General features: G+C 34.3%; 1 protein-coding gene across 1 annotated transcript in view; it reads right to left on the reverse strand.

The window, feature by feature from the left end:
• Positions 1 to 22782, reverse strand: part of LOC132723413 (bridge-like lipid transfer protein family member 1) — a gene marked incomplete at its 3' end in the record, with an annotated part of 110582 nt that overhangs the window by 33070 nt on the left and 54730 nt on the right. Inside the window, 13 exon segments of the mRNA XM_060708128.1 lie at positions 8372 to 8522; positions 10802 to 10981; positions 11268 to 11462; positions 11719 to 11853; positions 12691 to 12788; positions 13954 to 14077; positions 15154 to 15299; positions 15652 to 15857; positions 16381 to 16530; positions 17526 to 17640; positions 17902 to 18116; positions 20311 to 20407; positions 20906 to 20989. Coding sequence (XP_060564111.1) covers positions 8372 to 8522; positions 10802 to 10981; positions 11268 to 11462; positions 11719 to 11853; positions 12691 to 12788; positions 13954 to 14077; positions 15154 to 15299; positions 15652 to 15857; positions 16381 to 16530; positions 17526 to 17640; positions 17902 to 18116; positions 20311 to 20407; positions 20906 to 20989 — 1896 coding nt within the window.

Consider the following 22782-nt stretch of genomic DNA (forward strand, 5'->3'; position numbering starts at 1 on the left):
TCCCTCTCATGCATTAAACTGTATAAAATCTCCCAAATTTCTCTTTCACCGGGGCCAAAACAGGTATCCCAGTAAAGCATGAAAAGGAAGTTGGTTGTTACTTCCACAATACATTTGAGCCAAGACATGACATTTCCATTATATTGATCAAATAATGTAATCATAGAAACACAGCATCAAAGTAACTGCCAATATTTCTTAATGACATGCGCTTTTCTAATCAGCGCTGTGCAGTTTTTAAAAAGTGCATACATCCAATGTATGTCTAAAAAAAACCCAATCATTTAAATCATATAATCATTAATTTAATAATAATTGCAGACGGTTCAGAAGAGTTGTTTAATTTGTTTCATCATTTTGCTGGAGACTGTAAGCAGATCTTTGTTTAAGATTGAAAACAATATGAAAATGTAAAACAATCAGATTTCTCATCTGCCATTGTTCACCTACATGTATACAACAATCCGGCCTTGTAAACTGTTAAAACCTATTTGCCCCAAACAATGTTGTTTTTCTAAAAACTTAACATGCCACATTGTTTTCTACTGTAAAATATCTACATGGCTGTCTCATATTGAGACAATAAAAAGTTAACTAGATCAAGTCTGTCACAGTCAGTCACTGTGCACTATATTATCATTTCAACTATTCTTAAGCTATGTCATATAAACATAAAAATTAAATGATTACAAATAGATCTACAGACATCTAGGGACATACATGTGAATAGACTTTCTGGTAAACATCTATCAAAATGCAAAACTGGGTCAATTAACCTTGAACCCCTGACAAAACACTCATATTTTAAGTACCATAAGAAAGAGAACTTGAAGGAAAATTATAAGTTGACAAAACATATTTCATCTATTCAAACAACACTTGATATATTTTCCTTGCAACAAGGAACACTTTCAGGGCTTACTTACTTAAAACAATTAAAAAATAATAACATTTATTCTTTTGATTATTATCATATTCCAGGGTCAAGATGTTTTCCAAGAATTTCCCTTTATACATTGTAACATGCCGCAGAATAAACGCTTTAATGTAAACACAATAAGGAAGATATCACATCATATCATTGTTTAACATAACAAACACTAAACAACAAGAGTATATAATTAAGAAACAATTGTTAAGTGTAGTGGATGTGTGTGTGTCAGACACTTGAAGTTGTTGAAATCCCATCCCGCTTTATAAACAATTAAGGGGGGAAAATACCGATATATATTTGCCTTGTTTTTAACTTGATGTCAATCTTGTTTATTGAAAACGCCGGTTTCAGTCACAGGAAGCTCTAAGTAAATGACATCTTAAGTTGTTGAAAGTGGGATATTGATTATAACCAGGTAAATACTAAGTAAACATTGAGTGATTCTGACTAAATACAGTCGACTCCCCTTATAACAAACTCATTTATAACAAATAATTGTTAATAGCGAACTAAATCTGAAATCCCCAGCTGATTCCTTCTTCATTTTATATTAAATCACATCACTTAATACGTTCCCGCTTAAAATGAATTTTTGGCTATAGCGAACAATTTTTTGAAGCCCCAAATGGCTAAAAACTCAAAAATTGCCTTGGTTTAAACAAACTGTTATAATTGAAATATCGGGATTCACTCGATTAAAGATCAGTACATAAATGCTGCAATCCGATAATCATTCAATCGAGTTATTGCACAGTTAAGCTATGGTTTCAGGGAATAAAAATTTTGATAAAATGTTGTTTTTCGCACCCTCGTTTGATAAATTACTGTCAATACAGGTATTTACCAAATTATCAGTCTGTTCTCTGTATGAATATTAACCAAATGATAACAAGCAAATGGCAAAATAATGCAAATGGTAAGCACATTATAGACAAGTCCTACATGTCTAAATACATGCACATAATATATTGTTCAATAAAATGCCCCCGATAAAATACCGCTGCCTTAAAAAATGATTACACCGGTGACAGGTATGTCTTTTTTCATGGCAAATTTGCCCACTTCACACGTCAGCATGTGATTGCTACTTCGCTTCTAGCATACTTTGGATATGAACGATATTTAAATGTCCCATTGAATTCGTTATAAGCGGAGTCGACTGTAAGCTAATTTCAGCGAAAGTAAAAATTGCAGCTACTAGTAATTAATTGTTTAATTACCTTGTAAAATATAATATTGAGGGAATGAAATAATAAAATATAATGTCATAATTTCCTTGAAATAAGATCATTTTTAAGTCATAATGTTATGATATTGTTAAAGTAGCATGCCTCAAGATTTATGTTCATTTTCATAACATTTTGGAAAATATATTTAAAAGTAAAATATTGTGAAATGAACAAAGGAAGTAATTTACACACATACGGCACTTACAATCCACATAAATTACCAAAAAGAGATCAAAATATGCAACATAGTCCTTACTACATTAGTCACAGAGAAGACATATGGAGATCATATTATAATTTGTGTTGTTATTTAAGATATACTCTGTCAAAATCATTGTAATAGTTTAAGCTAACAAGTGAAAGTCTTGGTTTTTATTTTGTGAGATCAACCCATATCACTCATAGTAGGGTGACAATTGGTGCTCTTAACTAGTGAACAGAATTGGCTTATGTTATGCAAAAATAAATATATCGAAACATGAAATAAAAATGAAAAAGTTTGGGGTCTAAATCTTTTCACTTTTATAGAGTTATCTGCCCTTGAAAGTCATTTTTTGCTTATTTTAGGTCGTTTTCAAGAGTTGGGCAGATAACTCTAGATCAAGAATTATCATTTTCTGGACTTCATTTAAGAGGTCATGACAGAGTATCAATTTAATACTGACATTGTATTCGCAAGTAGATATCAAAAAGTCATAGTAAGTAAGATTTTTCCTCATGGTCCTTACACCGTATGAAATGGAAATAAAAAGTGACAGCTAAAGACATTTTAGAACATACTCAATAACATTTTAAAAGGTCAGTGATCATTTAAATTTAAACAATTACCTTGACCCTTTAAACATCAAAATGGTTCGCAAAGAAATGTTCAGGTCCAAACAAATAATAACTAAACCAATTTTATTGATATATTGAAATAAAATAATGTCTCAATTGCAACATCAGAAAAGCAGGAACAAATATCACTTTAGGTGGCCATCTTGGAAGCCATCTTTTTCAGTTTGAATAACACAATGTAAGAAAATGCCCTGATAGACATTTGATAACGTATTTAATGCCATTTGAAAGTACCAGTGATCATGTAAATTAAAAAAATCTAATATTTTTGGCTATTTTTTAAACAATGACTTAAAAATGACCTTGACTATATATTGTACAATAATTATTTATTGCGTACAATAATTATTTATTGTATATTTATTACTTTGTGACGGGTGATTCATGGATTGAGAAAAAAGTACTGAGATTTTATGAAAAGTAAAAGAATTCGAGATAAAAGTTATAATGTCCGTGCCATGTAAGACTTACGACCCATTTTGCAATATTTTTTCACCATATTTCTACTAAGTTACTAATGCAGCAAGAGCTATTTTTGCATATTTTGGTAATTTATATGGGTTGTATTTGCCATTTGCAATGTGTAAATTATTTTCTTTGTTTACTTCACAATATTTTACTTTTTAATATATTTTCTAAATTTTCATGAAAATTAGCAAAAACCAGGAGCATCCGCTTTAAGAAAATGCTGTCATAGTTTAATGGTCCACGCAGTGTTTATATATGTCTTAGAAATAAGATAATTCTTGAATGTGTTCTAACAATTGATATCTCATTTTTTATTCATTTCTGCAAACATAAATGTTGGTACATGTATCAAACAAAATTTACAAATTTTATACTTTCATTAAAACAGAGATCGAAAACATTTTTGTCTTACATTAGATGCAACATGATTTTTCTAACTCATGAAATGTGCTTTTGTATAGAAGTCTTGATAAAATGACAGAACAAAACATATTATACAGGAATTCTGATAAAGAATTTTTTTTAAATTTATTTTTGTTTGTTATGTTGAGTAATTATATTATAAAAAAATGTAAATTTACATATAGGTTCCCTTAGTCATGCTTATCAAAAATGTGCAACAACAGTGGTGCTCGCCTGATTTCCTCCATGAATGTTTACCTTAGTGCATTTAAATTAAACAAGAACATATCACAGTAATGCAATATATAAATTAATTCATAATCAGAACTTTTATTTATTTCATAATGGCTGAAACTGAATATTAAGTTATAGAAAAGTTTTGAATTTTAAACTTCCTTTCGAATTTGTTAAACTGGTGAATTCTCCCATTATGTTTTCCTCTCATTACGCTGTTATGGGGTATTTTTCCAGTTATGTTGTAATGGGGGATTTCCTCCCATTCTAATTTTGGGAGATTTCCTTAATAGGCTAGTTCTGCCAATGGGAGAATTGCAAATTTCATTTGATATGTTCCTTAAATACTTATAAGTTCATTATAAGTATAAAAAAAACAACACATGAAAATATCTAAAAATTTTTTTTCCTCCCACAGATTTTTTCTCCCATTTTATGAAAATGGTGTTTTAATCCAACTGGAACTCCTATGGGACACCTAGAAACCCAATGGAAGAATGGAAAAATCCCATGGGATGCCGCACTTCAAATGCTTGCCAAGCGCTTAATTTTTTTGTGCTTTCTGTATATTAACGGCCAATTATCATCTATTTCCATCCAAATAACTGTTTGCTTTAACTTTTTGCATTAAAACTACATAAAAAGGGTAGTTTGTGAAAATTCCAGATTTGCAAACTTATTCCGGAGGCTGTTATATATCAAGCAAAATGATGTTTCAGTTTAATTTGTAGACGTAGCTTTTTTATATGACATCGTCACTAACGTAAACAAGAGGGCCATGATGGCCCTAGATCGCTCACCTGAATTATCAAACTCATCCAAACAATTACCTAGACAAGCATTCTGACCAAGTCTCATGACAGCTGAGTCAAAAATGTGACTACTACAGTGTTAACAAGAATTATCCATATTTGAGCAGTGCGACCTCGTTTTTTACCCAGGTGACACATATTCAAACTTGACCTAGAAATCATCAAAACAAACTTTCAGACCAATTTCCAGGATACTTGGATCAAAACAGTAGCAACTAGTGTTAACAAGATTTTTCTATTTTTAGCTCCGGTGACCTAGCTTCACATGCGATTTCAAACTCATCCAAGCAATTACCTAGACAAGCATCCTGACCAAGTTTGATGATAATTGAGTCGAAAATGTGACCACTAGAATGTTAACAAGGTTTTTCCATATTTGGGCGGTGTGACCTAGTTTTTCATCCAAGATGACCCATGTTCGATCTTGACTTAGAAATCATCAAAACAAACTTTCAGACCAATTAACAGAATATTTGGATCACAACAGTAGCCACTAGAGTGTTAACAAGATTTTTCTATTTTTAGCTCCTGTGACCTAGTTTTTCATCAGAGATGTCCCATGTTCGATTTATTCCCAGCAATGACCTAGACAAGTTTCCTGACCAAGTTTGATGGCAATTGAGTCAAAATTGTGACCACTAGAGTGTTAACAAGGTTTTTCTATTTTTAGCTCCGGTGACCTAGTTTTTCATCCGAGATGACCCATGTTCGAACTCATCCGGGCTATCACCTAGACAAGCATCTTGATCAAGTTTGATGATGAATGATGCAAAAATGTAACCGCTAGAGTGTTAACAAGGTTTTTCTATTTTTAGCTCCAGTGACCTACTTTTTCATCCGAGATGACCCATGTTCAAACTCATCCGAGCTATCACCTAGAAAAGCATCTTGACCAAGTTTGATGATGATTGATGCAAAAATGTAACCGCTAGGGTGTTAACAAGGTTTTTCTATTCTTAGCTCCGGTGACCTACTTTTTTTATCCGAGATGACCCGTGTACGAACTCATCCAAGCTATCAACTAGATAAGCATCCTGACCAAGTTTGATGATGATTGATGCAAAAATGTGACCACTAGAGTGTTAACAAGGTTTTTCTATTTATAGCTCCGGTGACATAGTTTTTCATCCGAGATGACCCATATTAGAACTCATCCGAGCTATTATCTAAACAAGCATCCTGACCAAGTTTGATGATGATTGGGTCAAAAATGTGACCACTAGAGTGTTCACAAGGTTTTTCTATTTTTAGCTCCTGTGACCTAGTTTTTCATCAGAGATGACCCATGTTCGAACTCATCCAAGCAATTGACTAGACAAGCATCCTGACCAAGTTTGATGATGATTGGGTCAAAAATGTGACCACTAGAGTGTTCACAAGGTTTTTCTATTTTTAGCTCCGGTGACCTACTTTTTCATCCCATATGACCCATGTACGAACTCATCCAAGCTATCAACTAGACAAGCATCCTGACCAAGTTTGATGATGATTGATGCAAAAATGTGACCGCTAGAGTGTTAACAAGGTTTTTCTATTTATAGCTCCGGTGACCTACTTTTTCATCCGAGATGACCCATATTCGAACTCATCCGAGCTATTGTCTAAACAAGCATCCTGACAAAGTTTGATGATGATTGGGTCAAAAATGTGACCACTAGAGTGTTCACAAGGTTTTTCTATTTTTAGCACCTGTGACCTAGTTTTTCATCAGAGATGACCCATGTTCGAACTCATCCAAGCAAATGACTAGACAAGCATTCTGACAAAGTTTGATGATGATTGGTTCAAAAATGTGACCACAAGAGTGTTCACAAGGTTTTTCTATTTATAGCTCCTGTGACCTACTTTTTCATCCGAGATGACCCATGTTCGAACTCATCCGAGCTATCACCTAGACAAACATCCTGACCAAGTGTGATGATGATTGGGTCAAAAATGTGACCTCTAGAGTGTTCACAAGGTTTTTCTATTTTTAGCTCTTGTGACCTTGTTTTTCATCCGAGATAAGCCATGTTCGAACTCAGGTTTAGGGTTATTTAAATTCCATGGTATTTCCATGCCCTCAATTGATTTTCCTTAATACCATAAACAAGAGCGATCAGTAATCACATGTGTCGCCTCATGATGGCCAATTTCATGTTGGGACAAATTTTGTGACAGACGGACAGACAGACAGACAGTGCACAACTAGACTTGGTACTGATCATTCCTGTAAAGGTTGGATAAAATTGCACCAGTAGTTTATGAGGAGTAGTCCGGACAAGCTTTTGTGTATCTGGCAACACACAGAAAAAAACACCTTTTTATCAAAGGGCCATAACTCGACCAAAAATCATTCAACCAGAAAACCCATGCAATATGCACAAGGAATTGAGCTACAGATCAATCCTGTAAAGTTTCATTGAAATTGCATTAGTGGTATAAGAGAAGTAGTCGGGACAAACTTTAAAAATAAAAATTATTAAAGGGCCATAACTCTGACAAAAATCATTGAACCGGAAAATGCTGACAATATGCACAACTAGACTTGGTACTGATCATTCCTGTAAAGTTTGGATGAAATTGCACCAGTAGTTTATGAGGAGTAGTCCGGACAAGTTTTGTGACGGACGGACAGACGGACAGACAGACAGACGACGGAGAAGTGATCCCTATATGTCGCCACTACTCCGTAGAGGCGACACAAAAATGTTGAATTACATAACAAGACATTTTCAACTAAGGTGTAAATTGTATACTGCAAAAATTCCTTCTTTGTCTTCAAAGTACATGTATTTGCAAATATTGAAAGATGCTTTCAACTATTAAAAGTAAGCTAACACGTTATTGTTAATTATTACTTCTCCAGGGTATTAAATGCAGTCAATTTTTTTAGACTTTTTAGACAAATTAATTTATTTGAGAAAAAAAAAATCATATTTCTGTGATAAAGTGTTACCTTACAAAATTTTACCATATTTCTAATAAAGTAATTTTTCATAATATTTCCAGGTATGTAGAAACATTCTCCATAATCTTAGTGATCTATAAAATTGTTAAAGATCCTGTAACTCTAATTTTTAATGGTTTTATATAATAAATATGATGCTCAAATGAAGATTTATCAATATTAAATAAGTTCCAAAAAGCATTTTTTTGTAAAGATATAACCGAATTTACATTTCATATAAATAAAGGGAGGTAACGAGATTATTTTTTTCAATAAGAAATTAATGCATATATTTTAAAGATTACTTATAATGCGTATAAACATTTGCAGTACATATTTAACATATTCTTGGCTGTTTGGAAATTTTTTAGAAGAATAATTATATACATATATAAAATTTCACTTAAGTGTTGTTACATCCTTAATTACAACATACAGGATCTTTAAATGTACGGGTAAAAACAACATCTTTCAACCACCAACCTTCAATGTAGAGACAGCGCTAAAATTTGAGAATGAACAATACCTTCACATCAACCCCAGGAAGGAAGAACACAGTTTTCTCTATTGTAGGCAGCTGTGGAGCTTGGTTTTTCTTGCTACTTGGTATTGAAGACACAGACTCCTGTTTCCTGAATTTATCTATTCCACTCACTGGAGTTTTCTCCCTTTTATTTCTGAAAAAACAACAACAATGTTCTGTTAAAAAGTGATGATTATAAGAGTTTCTTCTTTTTCATTAAATTTTACATAAAAAAAATAAGTTTAAAGGCACATTATGCCTTAGAAACTAATGAATTTTAACTTCTTTAGAAAAGGCATACATGAAGTTCATTACGTTTATATCATGTTTTAGAGCATATAAGATTCTTGTTACCCTGAGACAGTAGCGCTAAATGTGAATTGATTTGTCATACAAGTAGATAACTGTAAACAAAGTAATATACAAAGTGCTAAATCACTATAACTGAACTAATTGCCAAAACGAAACAGAAGAAATTGATGTTTCAGGTACTTAGTCAATGAGTAATTCTTTGCAAACTACAAGAGAACACAAACAATAAAAAAGTTTTGAGAAATAAAAATAGAAGCATATCTGGGGAATAATGGGCCTTTAATTGAATTTTTTCCTCTCTTACTCATTACACACCAATCATATCAGTATCCTCCTTTTTAAACTTTTGAAACACTAGAACTCCGCGAGTCAGATGTGTCACCTTGTGAACAATGTAGTTTAGGGGAAATGGCCAGGACAAAAATGAAATATGAAAAATAACAAAGGGCAATAACTAAAAAAATAATAAGTGCAGAGCAGCAGTTTCTGTACACTGACTTCTTATTAATAAGATCTATCATTCTATGATGTAATAGCTTTCATACTTGAGGAGAAATGACCAGGACAAAAATAAAGTAAGAAAATCAACAAAGGGCAATAACTCAAAAATAAGAAGTGCATAGTACCGATTCTTGTGCACTGCACTTCTTAATAATGAGATCTATCATCCTATGAAGTTTCAAGTCCATAGCTTTTATACTTAAGGAGAAATGGCCCGGACAAAATTAAAGTATGAAAATAAACAAAGGGCAATAACTAAAAAAATAAGAAATGCAAAGTACCAGTTCTTGTGCACTGCACTTCTTCTTAATGAGACCTATCATCCTATGAAGTTTCAAGTCCATGGCTTTTATACATTAGGAGAAATGGCCCGGACAAAAATAAAGCATGAAAATTAACAAAGGGCAATAACTCAAAAAAATTAAGAAGTGCAGAGTGCTGGTTCTTGTGCACTGCACTTCTTAATAATGAGATCTATCATCCTATGAAGTTTCAAGTCCATAGCTTTTTTAGTTGAAGAGAAATGGCCCGGACAAAATTAAAGTATGAAAATTAACAAAGGGCAATAACTCAAAAAATAAGAACTGCAGAGTACTGGTCCTTGTGCACTGCACTTCTGGTTATTGAAAGAAGCATGCATACCAAGTTTGAAGTCAATCAGACTTGTGTGACTGAGTTATGCTCCGGACAAGCTTTAGGGGACGCCGACGCCGACAACGCCGCCGACACAGACGCCGCCGCCGACACCGCCGACAAAAGTAACCCCTATATGTCACCTTTTCAAGGCGACACAAAAATTGTCAAGAGTTTCCTCCCTTTCATTCCTTTGTTGTTTCTTTTATTGCTTATTGCATTTAATCATAAAAATAAACTTGATCCAAATCTTTTCTGTTTAAGAAATAATATATCCCAAATAGTGATTTTATTGCTCAATAACATCACTGTTTGGAGTTCGGATGCGAGGAATTACACCCTCGTGATATAATGATGCACATCCGAATGACAAACAGTGGTGTTATCATGCGATAAAATCACTGATTTGGATATATTATTCCGATTCTAACACAACATCAACAAATAAATTTTGCCATACCTGATATTATTAAGCAAAATTACGCTGAATTTGTATCCGTACTTACTTTCAGCTCGTTGTATTTTTTAGTGGTTACGACACATGCATACACATATCTAAATATAGAACGTCAACAGTGATTTGATTTCATAATAACACACACTTTCGGTTCTTCTATATTCAACAGGGAAAAATGCGGGTTGTGTTGGAATTGTTAATATTCCATTTATTCTTCATATCCTTGATTCTTATCAAAGATGTCTCCCTGTTATCTACATATGAACATGGAAATTTTCTGCAGTACTTTTAAAAAAAAAAACTTTATTATTGTAGTACAGGCAAACCTGTAAAATTGACCACATACAATGTATGGACAATGACCAACATGTGATCTTTACAGGTGACCCCTCATCTGTGACATAATGTATGGACAATGGGATGAAGAGGTGTTGAAACTAGGGAGGGGGGTAGTTTTGAAGTCTTGCTCCACCAGGAAAAGTCACTATATGTCCTTAACACTATCTGTGTGACATAAAAACCCAACCAACCTTTTATTTTCATCATCTTTGTCTTTTGGATGCAGAACACATTTTCCACTGTCAATAAACACCTTAACATCAAGCTCAAAATCTACATTTGGTTCTACAACAGTCTTGGAGCCACCACTGCCGATACTTGGGTTGGAGGCACTCCTCTGCTCGCTACCAGCCACTGTACTTGTCTCATAACTGTGAAAAAATATCATTGTCCTATTTCAATTATTCTGTGTATGAGGATATAAATAGATTTCTTTGCTCATATAATATAACCTTGAGTAGCTGATTTCTTTGAATACTTACGACCATATCTTAAATTGTGGCTATATCACTCATGAAAATATTGTAAATTGAAACAAACAAATATTCTATGACAAATACTAATGAAAATGATAAAATATATTAACATAACCATTAAATTCTAACTGTCATGTTTTTATCCAGACTCTTACAAAAATCTAAAACGTTTTTTCAATACCTGTCTCCTTCAAACACTTCCTTTCTGACATCATCTTCACTGGTTGACGTCTCTGATGATGTCATAGACGATGACCCAGATAAGGAGGACGAGGAGGCCGATTCTCGACATAGTGTCGGCACTGCAAGACTTACTGATCTCTTTGGCATTACAGCTATAATGCTAGGGCGATGCTGGGGAGTCCCTTCAGGTGTCCTGAAATTAGAAATACATGTGTATAACTGTTTTGAGGATTGTGACTTTTAACTCATTTCACACTGTTAAGGTCATATGGCAAAATTTCAATTTTATTAATGGATCAAGACTCCAGAATAACTCTTAAGGTCATAGAAAAGGATTCCATGTTTAAAGTACTAGAAAAGGTTTGTTGAAAAAAGTTGGTTATTACAAGGTCTTTAACGAAAATTCTGTAATATTCATTAGATAATATACAAGGTAGGTAAATACATACATTGGTGGAGTGTACGTGGATGAAATTGTCTCTCCAAATTGCACTCGTGAGCCACCAGAATGTTCAGGCACATGTGACGTTTCTGACAGAGACCGTAATGGTAGATTATCTGGTTTTAACAAGTCTGGTGGGCAACTGTGAGGATATGAAAATACAACAAGACTTGAGGAAAAAACATAGGCTAAAAACAAATAGTGATGCAAGAAAAGTTTTTTCTTCTGCAACTTTTCAATTCTTTACCATCATTGTAACTCCCTTATTCACCTCTTTTTACTGTTAATTGACTAATATGAATATAGTGTATTTAGTTTTTGTTTGGTTTTTAAGTCAAATTGATACTATTCAAGTATAATATGTTGACCTTTAGTGATGAATATGACTTATAGATACCCCTACATGCAGTACTACAGACACAAGCAGCACCAGAGTAAAACCACCGTTGTCGATACACTAGCTACATAGCATCCTCACATGATAGAATCCAACGTCCAAAACAAGAAATAAATACAAATTATTGTAGTTTTATATTTACGACAAGTTGCTTATTATTGTGCTTTCTAAGATGAGATCACCATGGTATTTGGTTTTTTGTTTTTTTTTAATCCCATTGAATATGTATGTTTTATCAAATGACATACATACAGGTTTGAATAAAACAGAAGTATCGTGAAAAATATGTACATGTACAATCTAAATAAGTGCCAAGAATACGAATTCATGGTCACTTGAAGATATATTTAAATGTTTGTGTGCTTGTGCTACATTCAATTTCTTAATTCAACCCTCTATAATTAGGATAATTGTGAATTCAAACCAAACACCTTCGTTTGGTAATCCTGTCATCTATCGCCCATGAAATTTTGTCAGGATTTCAACATTGTGCAATTGCATAATAATTATAATCTTTCCAAACCTATCATATCATGAACTTGAATTACTTTGCATAATAAAAGTGCATAAATGTACATGTACCTTTCCCTGTGTTTCTCATCAGGTCTCCCACCGTATGATCTGGACCTTATATGGGCTGGATTTGAGCCTATTCCTAGTTTATCTTTGATAACTGATGCCTGTGAAAAAAAACATATCGATAAGTGGTTCAGTTAGCGACGCAGAAATAATTGGCGAAATTCATGAATAAAATTTCTTCTAACGTAAATATCACCAAAAAAGTAATTAAATTCTACCATTGTACAATTCACTAACATTCCTCACGTGAAATTTCTGAAATTTCAATTTAACTTTTTTACATGTTGAAAAATGCACTTATACAGTACATCAATATTTTTTAAGGGAAAAAATATCAAAATCTAGTCAATATGACTTTAGCTTGTTAATAAAACCATGAGAGCAAGAATAATTACTTATAAACTTACTAATTTACTCATTCTGACATTACTTTATGTAAAATGAAAATTGGCAATTTAATTAAAGGTATTGCTGAATACATGTACTTTATTTTATAATAAAGAACAAAATTTAAACACAAATCTTAAGAATTTAAACCTAGATAGGCACACCATGCCTTTCAAATAAAAACAAATTGTAATCTTCCTAATACAGTCAAACCTGTATATACTGACCATCCTTTGGAAATCACCATTGTTCTATGTTGACCTCTTAAAGAAGGAATTACTTCATATATATAACCTTTCACCTCCTTCCGTTATTCAAACAAAACATTAACACCATAGTTCCATTCAGAAGCTACATACTGATTAGGGGTGTCATGTTTATCCGTTTAAACGGGTACGGTCAGTTTTTAGTTAAAAACCTGTTAAAAATTCAATAACTGGTAACCGTGGTTAGTTTTTGACAAAGGGGTGGAAAAGTTTTAAATTGATTCTAAATAATACCTTATTTTTTTTTAATGACAAAATATGACAATTGTTCGTATTTTTGTTGTACTCAACAATGAATTATTTCCAATCTGATCGAATCCAGAATGATACTAGCGGAAAATAGTTACTCAATACTTGGATATGTATTGTAATCATTTTGAGTACAACAAAATAATTACAAATAAATGGCATATCTTGTCATAAAGAAACAATGTTAATGTTGAAAATCTAAGGATTTTATTAGTATGGTCAGTTAAACATTCAACACAGTTATTACGTTGCCGTTTAAACGGTAACATTTTTTCTAACGGTGACACCTCTAATATAGATACAGATCTTAGATACAGATCTTGTATTCAAATTTCCAAGAGTTGAATTTTTTTATATAACTAACCCTTTCACCCTGTTTCTTGATTCGACTGAGGACTTCCCGTCTGAAGTCATTGAATATGATACTCTTTAGTTCCTCCAGTTTTCTTGTCTCACTCTCAATCGTAGTCTGACTGGCTCCAAGCTCTCTAAAATATAACAAAATATAGATAGCAATTACTTCAAGCATTCATACTATGCATTTTGAACAATAAAATAAAACCATGTGGCTACGGACTTATCTTCTATAAATGTTTCCATAATATCATCTATTCGTGAGGTATTACAAAATAAACGAAGCAAAACCAAACAAGAGGTCCATGATTTCCCCTAATTGATCACCTGAGGATATGGTTCACATGAACAAGGTTCATTATAAGTTCATTTCTACTAACATCCTTTAAAATCTGCCTAGTCTTTGTGGAGTTGTTTAAAAGCCTATTTTTATATTTGACTGCCATTTATATGTTAAGCATTCCATAGAAATGTTAGCAATTTTTGTAGAGAACCAACAAAGTCTTTTTTTCTGCATAGTTTCGCAACATATAGGGGTTAAGGACGGGCTGTCCTTTAAAATGAATGGTTGACAACAGACATTCAGGTGAGATAAAATCAACAAACAAAACACCAACAATGAAAGATAATAAGATGTCTAATATTACCAAAATTGGGAACAATTTGTGGCCCTAGAGATCTTCGTATAAGACCTGTACAATTGCCCTAATCTAATTCTGTACTTCAGACAGCCAATAATCTAAATTTTTTTGTACTTTCTCAAGGTAAGGATTTTGATCAAGACATATTAAAATCAGTCGATATTTGTGACTTCCTGAAACTTTTTGAGGTTTAACTATGATTCGACAATGTGACCAAGCTTTAGACCATAGACAACCCATTTTCTTATTGACAATAATACAAATATAAAGGTAAGCATAAGGAAACATTGACAGTATTACCTAGTCCAGCAATTTTGAATTAACCCTTAACCCTTACCATGCATGAATATCTTAAATGGACATGTTAATTTGTCAATCTTGAAGTTCATTTGTCAATCTTGTCAAAACCATTCATTGAATTTAGCTAAAATTCCAAAACATGTACTGTATGAAAATAATGTAAACAGTCAGACCTGGACCAGACAAAATGGATGTGTCAGCTGATCTTGGTCTGCACAGGTAGCAGGGGTAGAAACAGTGGCCACCAGGAGGCTATGGGTAAAACTTACTTTAGATCTTGTACTATTTTAGCCTGTTCATTCATTTCTTTCTCCAGAAGTCTGGCTCTTTTCTTTGGATCTAAGCTTGTATCAAACACAAACTTTGGCAGAGTCTCTGGTACAACACTGGCTCTTCTCCCATACTCAAACTGGTGCTACATGAAAACAAGAACATAATTCTCGAAAGGTTGGACTTTTATTCACATAGGTAGAGGCTACTTTAAAATGATAGTTTACTTATCTGCTTTACAAAATTTCTGAAAATGTATTGTCTTGTATATACATGTATAACCTTACTTAAAGCTGAAGCTTACTGGTTATGCTGGACATCTATGAGTGGGTAAACACTATGAGTGGCATTAACAGACAACTTATAACCCTGAAAGCTCAACTTTTGTATTTTGAAACTATAAAATCCATTTAACTTCAGTGAAGACTGTTTCAAATGTTTTTGTTGCAAATCCATGTCACAAACTCATAAGGCTAGGGTTAAAACAAGAATTTTACCGGATATTCTGCAATGTCCTCTAGTGACACATCAAGCCTCTCATCCATCGGATCAATCAGATATTCATCTTCCTCCTCCCCCGTCAACGAAGTGAGAGTATTTCCAAGGGCAGATAATCTCTTCCCTAGATTGGTGTCCAAATGAACATCAATACCCTGCATTTCCCATTTTATGTTTAATATCCATTTGGCATTGCTGCTTGGATCTGAAATGAGTCCTACTGCTTATTTTCTTTGATCAATTTTATAAGCATAACATAAACATAAAGATTTTGCAGTTATTGTGTTTTAAATCTTTCTGATACATATAGGTCATATCTTTAACTTTCACCCTTAATCTTTACCCTATTAGTTCTGCAAATGACTACGCTTTGCCACCAGTATAGATCCTGATTCATATAGTCTCCCCAGGCTCTATACTGTTGGCTGGCTAACTTCAAATTTTCTTCCAGCATAGTATGTTTGGTTTTTACTAACATTTGCATAGTCTGTTTGGTTTTTACTAACAATAGCATAATATTGTGGGTTTTTTGTAAATAACATTAGCATAAGTATGTTTATTTTTTACTAACAATAGCATAGTTTTTTTTTTTTTAAATAACATTAGCATAGTATGTTTGGTTTTTACTAACATTAGCATACTATGTTTGTTATTTACTATATCATTCAAGTAGTCTCTGTGTGCCTTATCTCTTATCATATATATCGCAGTTGTTAATTTCAAACTACCTGAAGACTGAGGGTTTGTTGTACGTGAGCACACCTCATACGTCCCCTCCGGTACTACACATGCGTTCATGACTTGTGGAGAATCATCTCTATTTGGCTTCCAATCGTCCAAACTTGTCTCAAAATCTTCAGCTATCCTCAGACAGAAACCTATATAAATGTTTCAAACATAAGATGTTATTGGTACAGTGAGTTAAAAGAAGTCTGTTACAGTACTTTTCTTTTTATTGTGTTTGGCGACTTTACAGCTTTACTGGTGATGGAAGACCTCAGGTGCCCCTCTGTACATTATTTCAAGCATAAAAAGGCACCTGAGTAGAACCACATACCTTCTGTCAGCTAGCTGGAAAGGAGACACCACTGCAGCTTGAACCTACAACGGTGAGAGGCAAGTGGTTTGAGGTCAAAGTCCTTAACCGCTCAGCCACAGACGTCCCTTGTTACAGTACTAATTTGTATTTTAGCAAATACACATCAACTTTTCCATATACAACAAATGACCCAGTAGTAAAGAACAAACAGCAAAACACATTTACATTTGGTCATTAACCCTTAGCTGACTGGTACCAAAAGTGACTAATCTTTGCCACCTGTATAGCGGCAGGCCAGCCTTAAATTCCATGCAGCCTGACCAGACTCTTTACTTTATTATATTGTATTGTATTTTAATACAGAAATCCATTTGAAATTCTATAAACTGTTCCAAATTGAAAGCAGGCAAAATTAATTACACAATTTCAGCAAGTTATGGTTTATTTTAATCTTCTATATGTTAAATTCATTCTTGAAGAATAAACCAGAACAAACTGGAACAAATTGCAAATGTTATATTATGCATATGTCAATATAAGGATAAAGAATCATTTGACATCGCAAAGGAAAACACCTCATCATGTTACAGAAATGTACTAAATATAGGTACAACATGTACATCAAAGCACTCAAAATAGGCAATACTATCACTATATCAAGAATTTCATTGTTTTTTGGATTGGATTTTGTTTTATTTTGATATTGAAATCCCTTAAAATTCAAATGAACTGTTCCAAATACAAATCCATTAAAATAATTCAGCAGGTTAAAAGTTATAAATATATTATAAAAAGTTATAAATATATTATATATTCAAACAAATAAAAATGTACCTGTGAATTTTCCTTTGCTAACTAGTGATCCAGAGGAGCATGCACATATCTGTGTACTCTCTATGGTTAGAACAACTGCCACACCGGGTTCTTGGTCAATAATCTTACCAGGTACCTAAAAAATATATGATACCCATAATTTAGTAAAGACTTTCAATAAATTCAGAACTATCGCAAATTCCTATGCAGAAAGAGAAATTTACAAACTTAAGTAATCTAGTTTCTATACAGGTATCTGCACAATTTTATTATATTTACATCAAACTCACACATATAAATAATAAACAGTTCCAAATTCAAAAGAGGACAAGTCCATTATACAAATTCAAGGGAATAAGGGGGATTAACATAAAATCAGGAAACATTAATAACTTACAAATGAGCTGAAAGGTGTCACAGGTAAACATAGACCAATATCATCCACTGTCAACTGTAGAAACAGTGTGCTTAACGCCTGCTGGGTTGCTGGTGTGATCTGAGGAAGGCGGTCAATCACCTGGCGGGTGGCACTCTGTATCTCCTTGTTCAGCGCAAGTCTTTGCTCCGTCCAATACTCGTAGGCATTCTTATAATTCAGCCAAACCAGTACAGCTAAGATTTGGAAAAGACGAAAGAAAAAATATCATAAGATTTTTTTTCGTTAATTGTTTCAAGAGTTTTAGTGAATAAGGATAATTTGTTAGTAAAACAAGTCTGAAACCCAAAGTAACTGTTAATACTATGAATGACAAATTAAGGATAAGGTATCATACTGGTATTGTCTCAAATAATGACAACACTGAGTGAAAAAACACCTTTCATACGACATAATATTGATTTTTCTGCACAGTTCCTATAGAATTTATACCGTTTAGTATGCTCTAGCAAATTAAATAGAAATGTCCCAACAGATTATCTTCTGCTATTAACTCAATTTCATGCTTCAACGCCTTTAAATTATTAAACTGTTGCAAATTCAAAGAAAAAGTCTATTTTAGAAATTCGGCAAGAGAAAGCTATTAAAATGTAATGTACTAACCTTTATCAAAAGCCAGTGGTTGTGCTAGGACAATAGGTATGTACTAACCTTTATCAAAAGTGAGTGGTTGTGCTAGGACAATAGGTCTGTACTAACCTTTATCAAAAGCGAGTGGTTGTGCTAGGACAATAGGTCTGTACTAACCTTTATCAAAAGCGAGTGGTTGTGCTAGGACAATAGGTCTGTACTAACCTTTATCAAAAGCAAGTGGTTGTGCTAGGACAATAGGTCTGTACTAACCTTTATCAAAAGCGAGTGGTTGTGCTAGGACAATAGGTCTGTACTAACCTTAATAGTTGCGTCTTCAAATAATTAAATTTTTGTACTTCTGTAAGATTCGGGTTATGATGAACGGATGAATCAAAAGCATCCCAAAAACTTTGCCATTCGAGAATGTCACCACTAAAGACAGGCAGTGATAATTTCGGCAGTCTGTGATAAAGCGACGTGTTTGAATGAAATGTACTCACATTTTGCAAAGAACTGTTACCATTATTCACGTTATTATTTTCGATCAGGGAACCACTTCCGTCTTGGTTCTGGTTTTGTGGGTTAGATGGTTCGCTATAAGCATTCTGTTGTTCTTCAGTGTTGCTTTTTCTGTTTTCGCTATAAGCTCGAAGTTCTCTCACCTTTATCTCCAACGTTAATCCATATTCTTCACTGCTTACTATTTCCTCCTCGATGTCGATTACTTCCGTTAGTTCTAAAATCTTTTCGTTTAAGGATTTGATCGTCTCTGCTTTTCTGACAATGGCTTCGAGAATTGCGTTAAATTCTATCATCGATGAATTCTCTTTCCCCCGTTCAATTCGTTCAAGCTGAATTTCTACACATCTTCGTTGACCTTCTCTCACTGATCGCAATTTATCTATCTTCATAATGTTTTCGTCACGGCACCAATGTCGGATAGGGTATTATACTACGATAATAATGTACAACACGTTGTGTCTGGTTTATACGTCTATTCAAAACTACTAACGTTATACTACAAAACATAGGAAGTGACGTCCTCTAACGTCACGCATACGTTGGCGTCATTTAACGGCACATGCATATGAGCGCAATTCCCGACACTTACCTTTATCAAAAGCGAGTGGTTGTGCTAGGACAATAGGTCTGTACTAACCTTTATCAAAAGCAAGTGGTTGTGCTAGGACAATAGGTCTGTACTAACCTTTATCAAAAGCGAGTGGTTGTGCTAAGACAATAGGTCTGTACTAACCTTTATCAAAAGCGAGTGGTTGTGCTAGGACAATAGGTCTGTACTAACCTTTATCAAAAGCGAGTGGTTGTGCTAGGACAATAGGTCTGTACTAACCTTTATCAAAAGCAAGTGGTTGTGCTAGGACAATAGGTCTGTACTAACCTTTATCAAAAGCAAGTGGTTGTGCTAGGACAATAGGTCTGTACTAACCTTTATCAAAAGCAAGTGGTTGTGCTCGGACAATAGGTCTGTACTAACCTTTATCAAAATTAAGTGGTTGTGCTAGGACAATAGGTCTGGACTAACCTTTATCAAAGGCTAGTGGTTGTGCTAGGACAATAGGTCTGTACGTACCTTTATCAAAGGCTAGTGGTTGTGCTAGGACAATAGGTCTGTACGTACCTTTATCAAAAGCTAGTGGTTGTGCTAGGACAATAGGTCTAGGACAATAGGTCTGTACTAACCTTTATCAAAAGCAAGTGGTTGTGCTAGGACAATAGGTCTGTACTAACCTTTATCAAAAGCAAGTGGTTGTGCTAGGACAATAGGTCTGTACTAACCTTTATCAAAAGCGAGTGGTTGTGCTAGGACAATAGGTCTGGACAGGTTGATAAGTAGAGCCTCCTGGTCTGTAGACACTCCTGGTATCATCTCATCCTAAAATATACAAGTATATACATTCAAACATGTCCTTAAAGACCACTTATAAATTAAAGCCATATAGAGAAAAACCTCTTACAAATGGCAAGTGTCTACAGTTCTTTCAAACTGAATTACAGCGCAAATTAACTTTTCTGAAAACGAAACTGGGGTGATGCAAATACAAATCCCATTTAATCAAGGTAAGATGAAAACATAATCACCTATGCCTAAGATAAGATAACTCTCCCCCTATTCTTTGATTAAGTGATAACGTTTTTGTTAACAACATTGCTCAAACAAAAACAAGTGTTTGGGGTCTAATTAGGACATTTTTTCACCAATTGAGGCCTCAAAAAGGGGGTGGGAGACAAAAAGGCCTGAAAAGACATCTATATGAAGTAATGAGTTAATCGAGGCCAAAAAATACATAATCAAAAATTTTTTTTTTTAATTTAATGACTTCCGAAATTTAACCAAATTGTAAGAACAGAACATGCAATGATAAAGTCTTACCTGTAAAGCATTTCTAACAGAAATTTTTGTTTTGAAAAATGCCATTGTTTGAAACTCAGGATCTGCTTCTTCAAACATGGGGTTCTGAAATGAAAGTTTACACTCTATTTATCCTTATACCATAACAAGAGCTGTCAGTAGAAAAGTGCACTAACCAATTCACAAATAGTTGACCTGAAAACAAAATATATTTGCCAGCATATAATAGTGAAAAGAAGCAATTTTACTATCAAAACTAGAACTGCCACTATCATGGCGTGAATACCCCCGCATACCACTTTGTCATAATCAACAGTGGCCATTAAGAGCTCAAGGAAAACCTCCTTGCCAAATCTGAGGTTATTAAGCCAGTGCATTGCTAAGTTATGTATTCTACATGCTTCAAATGTGAAAATGTCAAAATCAATACATTGCGGACAGGACATTCTTTAGCAATTGAGAAGAAAAGCTTTTGTCAAAGTCCCTGTGACCTTGACCTTTGACCCAGTGACCTCAAAATCAATAGGGGTCACCTTATAGTCATGATCAACATCCATGCCAAATAAGAAGACTGTGGGTCAAAGGAATCTTAAGTTAATGGGTGGACAAACTTTTTGAAGTCAAAGTCCCTATGACCTTGACCTTTGATCCAGTGACCTCAAAATCAATAGGGGTCATCTACTAATCATGACTAACCTCCATGCCAAATATGAAGACTGTGGGTCAAAGGAATCTTAAGTTATAGGGCGGACAAGCTTATTGAAGTCAAGGCCCCTGTTACCTTGACCTTTGACCTGGTGACCTCAAAGTCAATAGGGGTCATCTACTAATCATGACTAACCTCCATGCCAAATATGAAGACTGTGGGTCAAAGGAATCTTAAGTTATTGGGCGGACAAGCTTTTTGAAGTCAAGGCCCCTGTGACCTTGACCTTTGACCTGGTGACCTCAAAGTCAATAGGGGTCATCTACTTATCATGACTAGCCTCCATGCCAAATATGAAGACTGTGGGTCAAAGGAATCTTAAGTTATTGGGCGGACAAGCTTTTTGAAGTCAAGGCCCCTGTGACCTTGATCTTTGACCTGGTGACCTCAAAATCACTAGGGGTCATCTACTTATCATGACTAACCTCCATGCCAAATATGAAGACTGTGGGTCAAAGGAATCTTAAGTTATTGGGTGGACAAGTTTTTTGAAGTGAAGGCCCCTGTGACCTTGACCTTTGACCTGGTGACCTCAAAATCACTAGGGGTCATCTACTAATCATGACTAACCTCCATGCCAAATATGAAGACTATGGGTCAAAGGAATCTTAAGTTATTGGGCGGACAAGCTTTTTGAAGTCAAGGCCCCTGTGACCTTGACCTTTGACCTCAAAATCAATAGGGGTCATCTACTAATCATGACTTACCTCCATGCCAAATATGAAGACTGTGGGTCAAAGGAATCTTACGTTATTGGGCGGACAAACTTTTTGAAGTCAAGGCCCCTGTGACCTTGACCTTTGACCTGGTGACCTCAAAATCAATAGGGGTCATCTACTAATCATGACTAACCTCCATGCCAAATATGAAGACTGTAGGTCAAAGGAATCTTAAGTTATTGGGCGGAGAAGTTTTTTGATATGAAGGCCCCTGTGACCTTGACCTTTGACCTGGTGACCTCAAAATCAAATAGGGGTCATCTACTAATCATGACTAACCTCCATGCCAAATATGAAGACTATGGGTCAAAGGAATCTTAAGTTATTGGGTGGACAAGCTTTTTGAAGTCAAGGCCCCTGTGACCTTGACCTTTGACCTGGTGACCTCAAAATCAATAGGGGTCATCTACTAATCATGACTAACCTCCCTGCCAAAAATGAAGACTGTAGGTCATAGGAATCTTACGTTATTG

This window comes from Ruditapes philippinarum, unplaced genomic scaffold (genome assembly GCF_026571515.1).
Source record: "Ruditapes philippinarum isolate M1 unplaced genomic scaffold, ASM2657151v2 ctg7022_1_1_1_1, whole genome shotgun sequence".
NCBI classification, from domain to species: domain Eukaryota; kingdom Metazoa; phylum Mollusca; class Bivalvia; order Venerida; family Veneridae; genus Ruditapes; species Ruditapes philippinarum.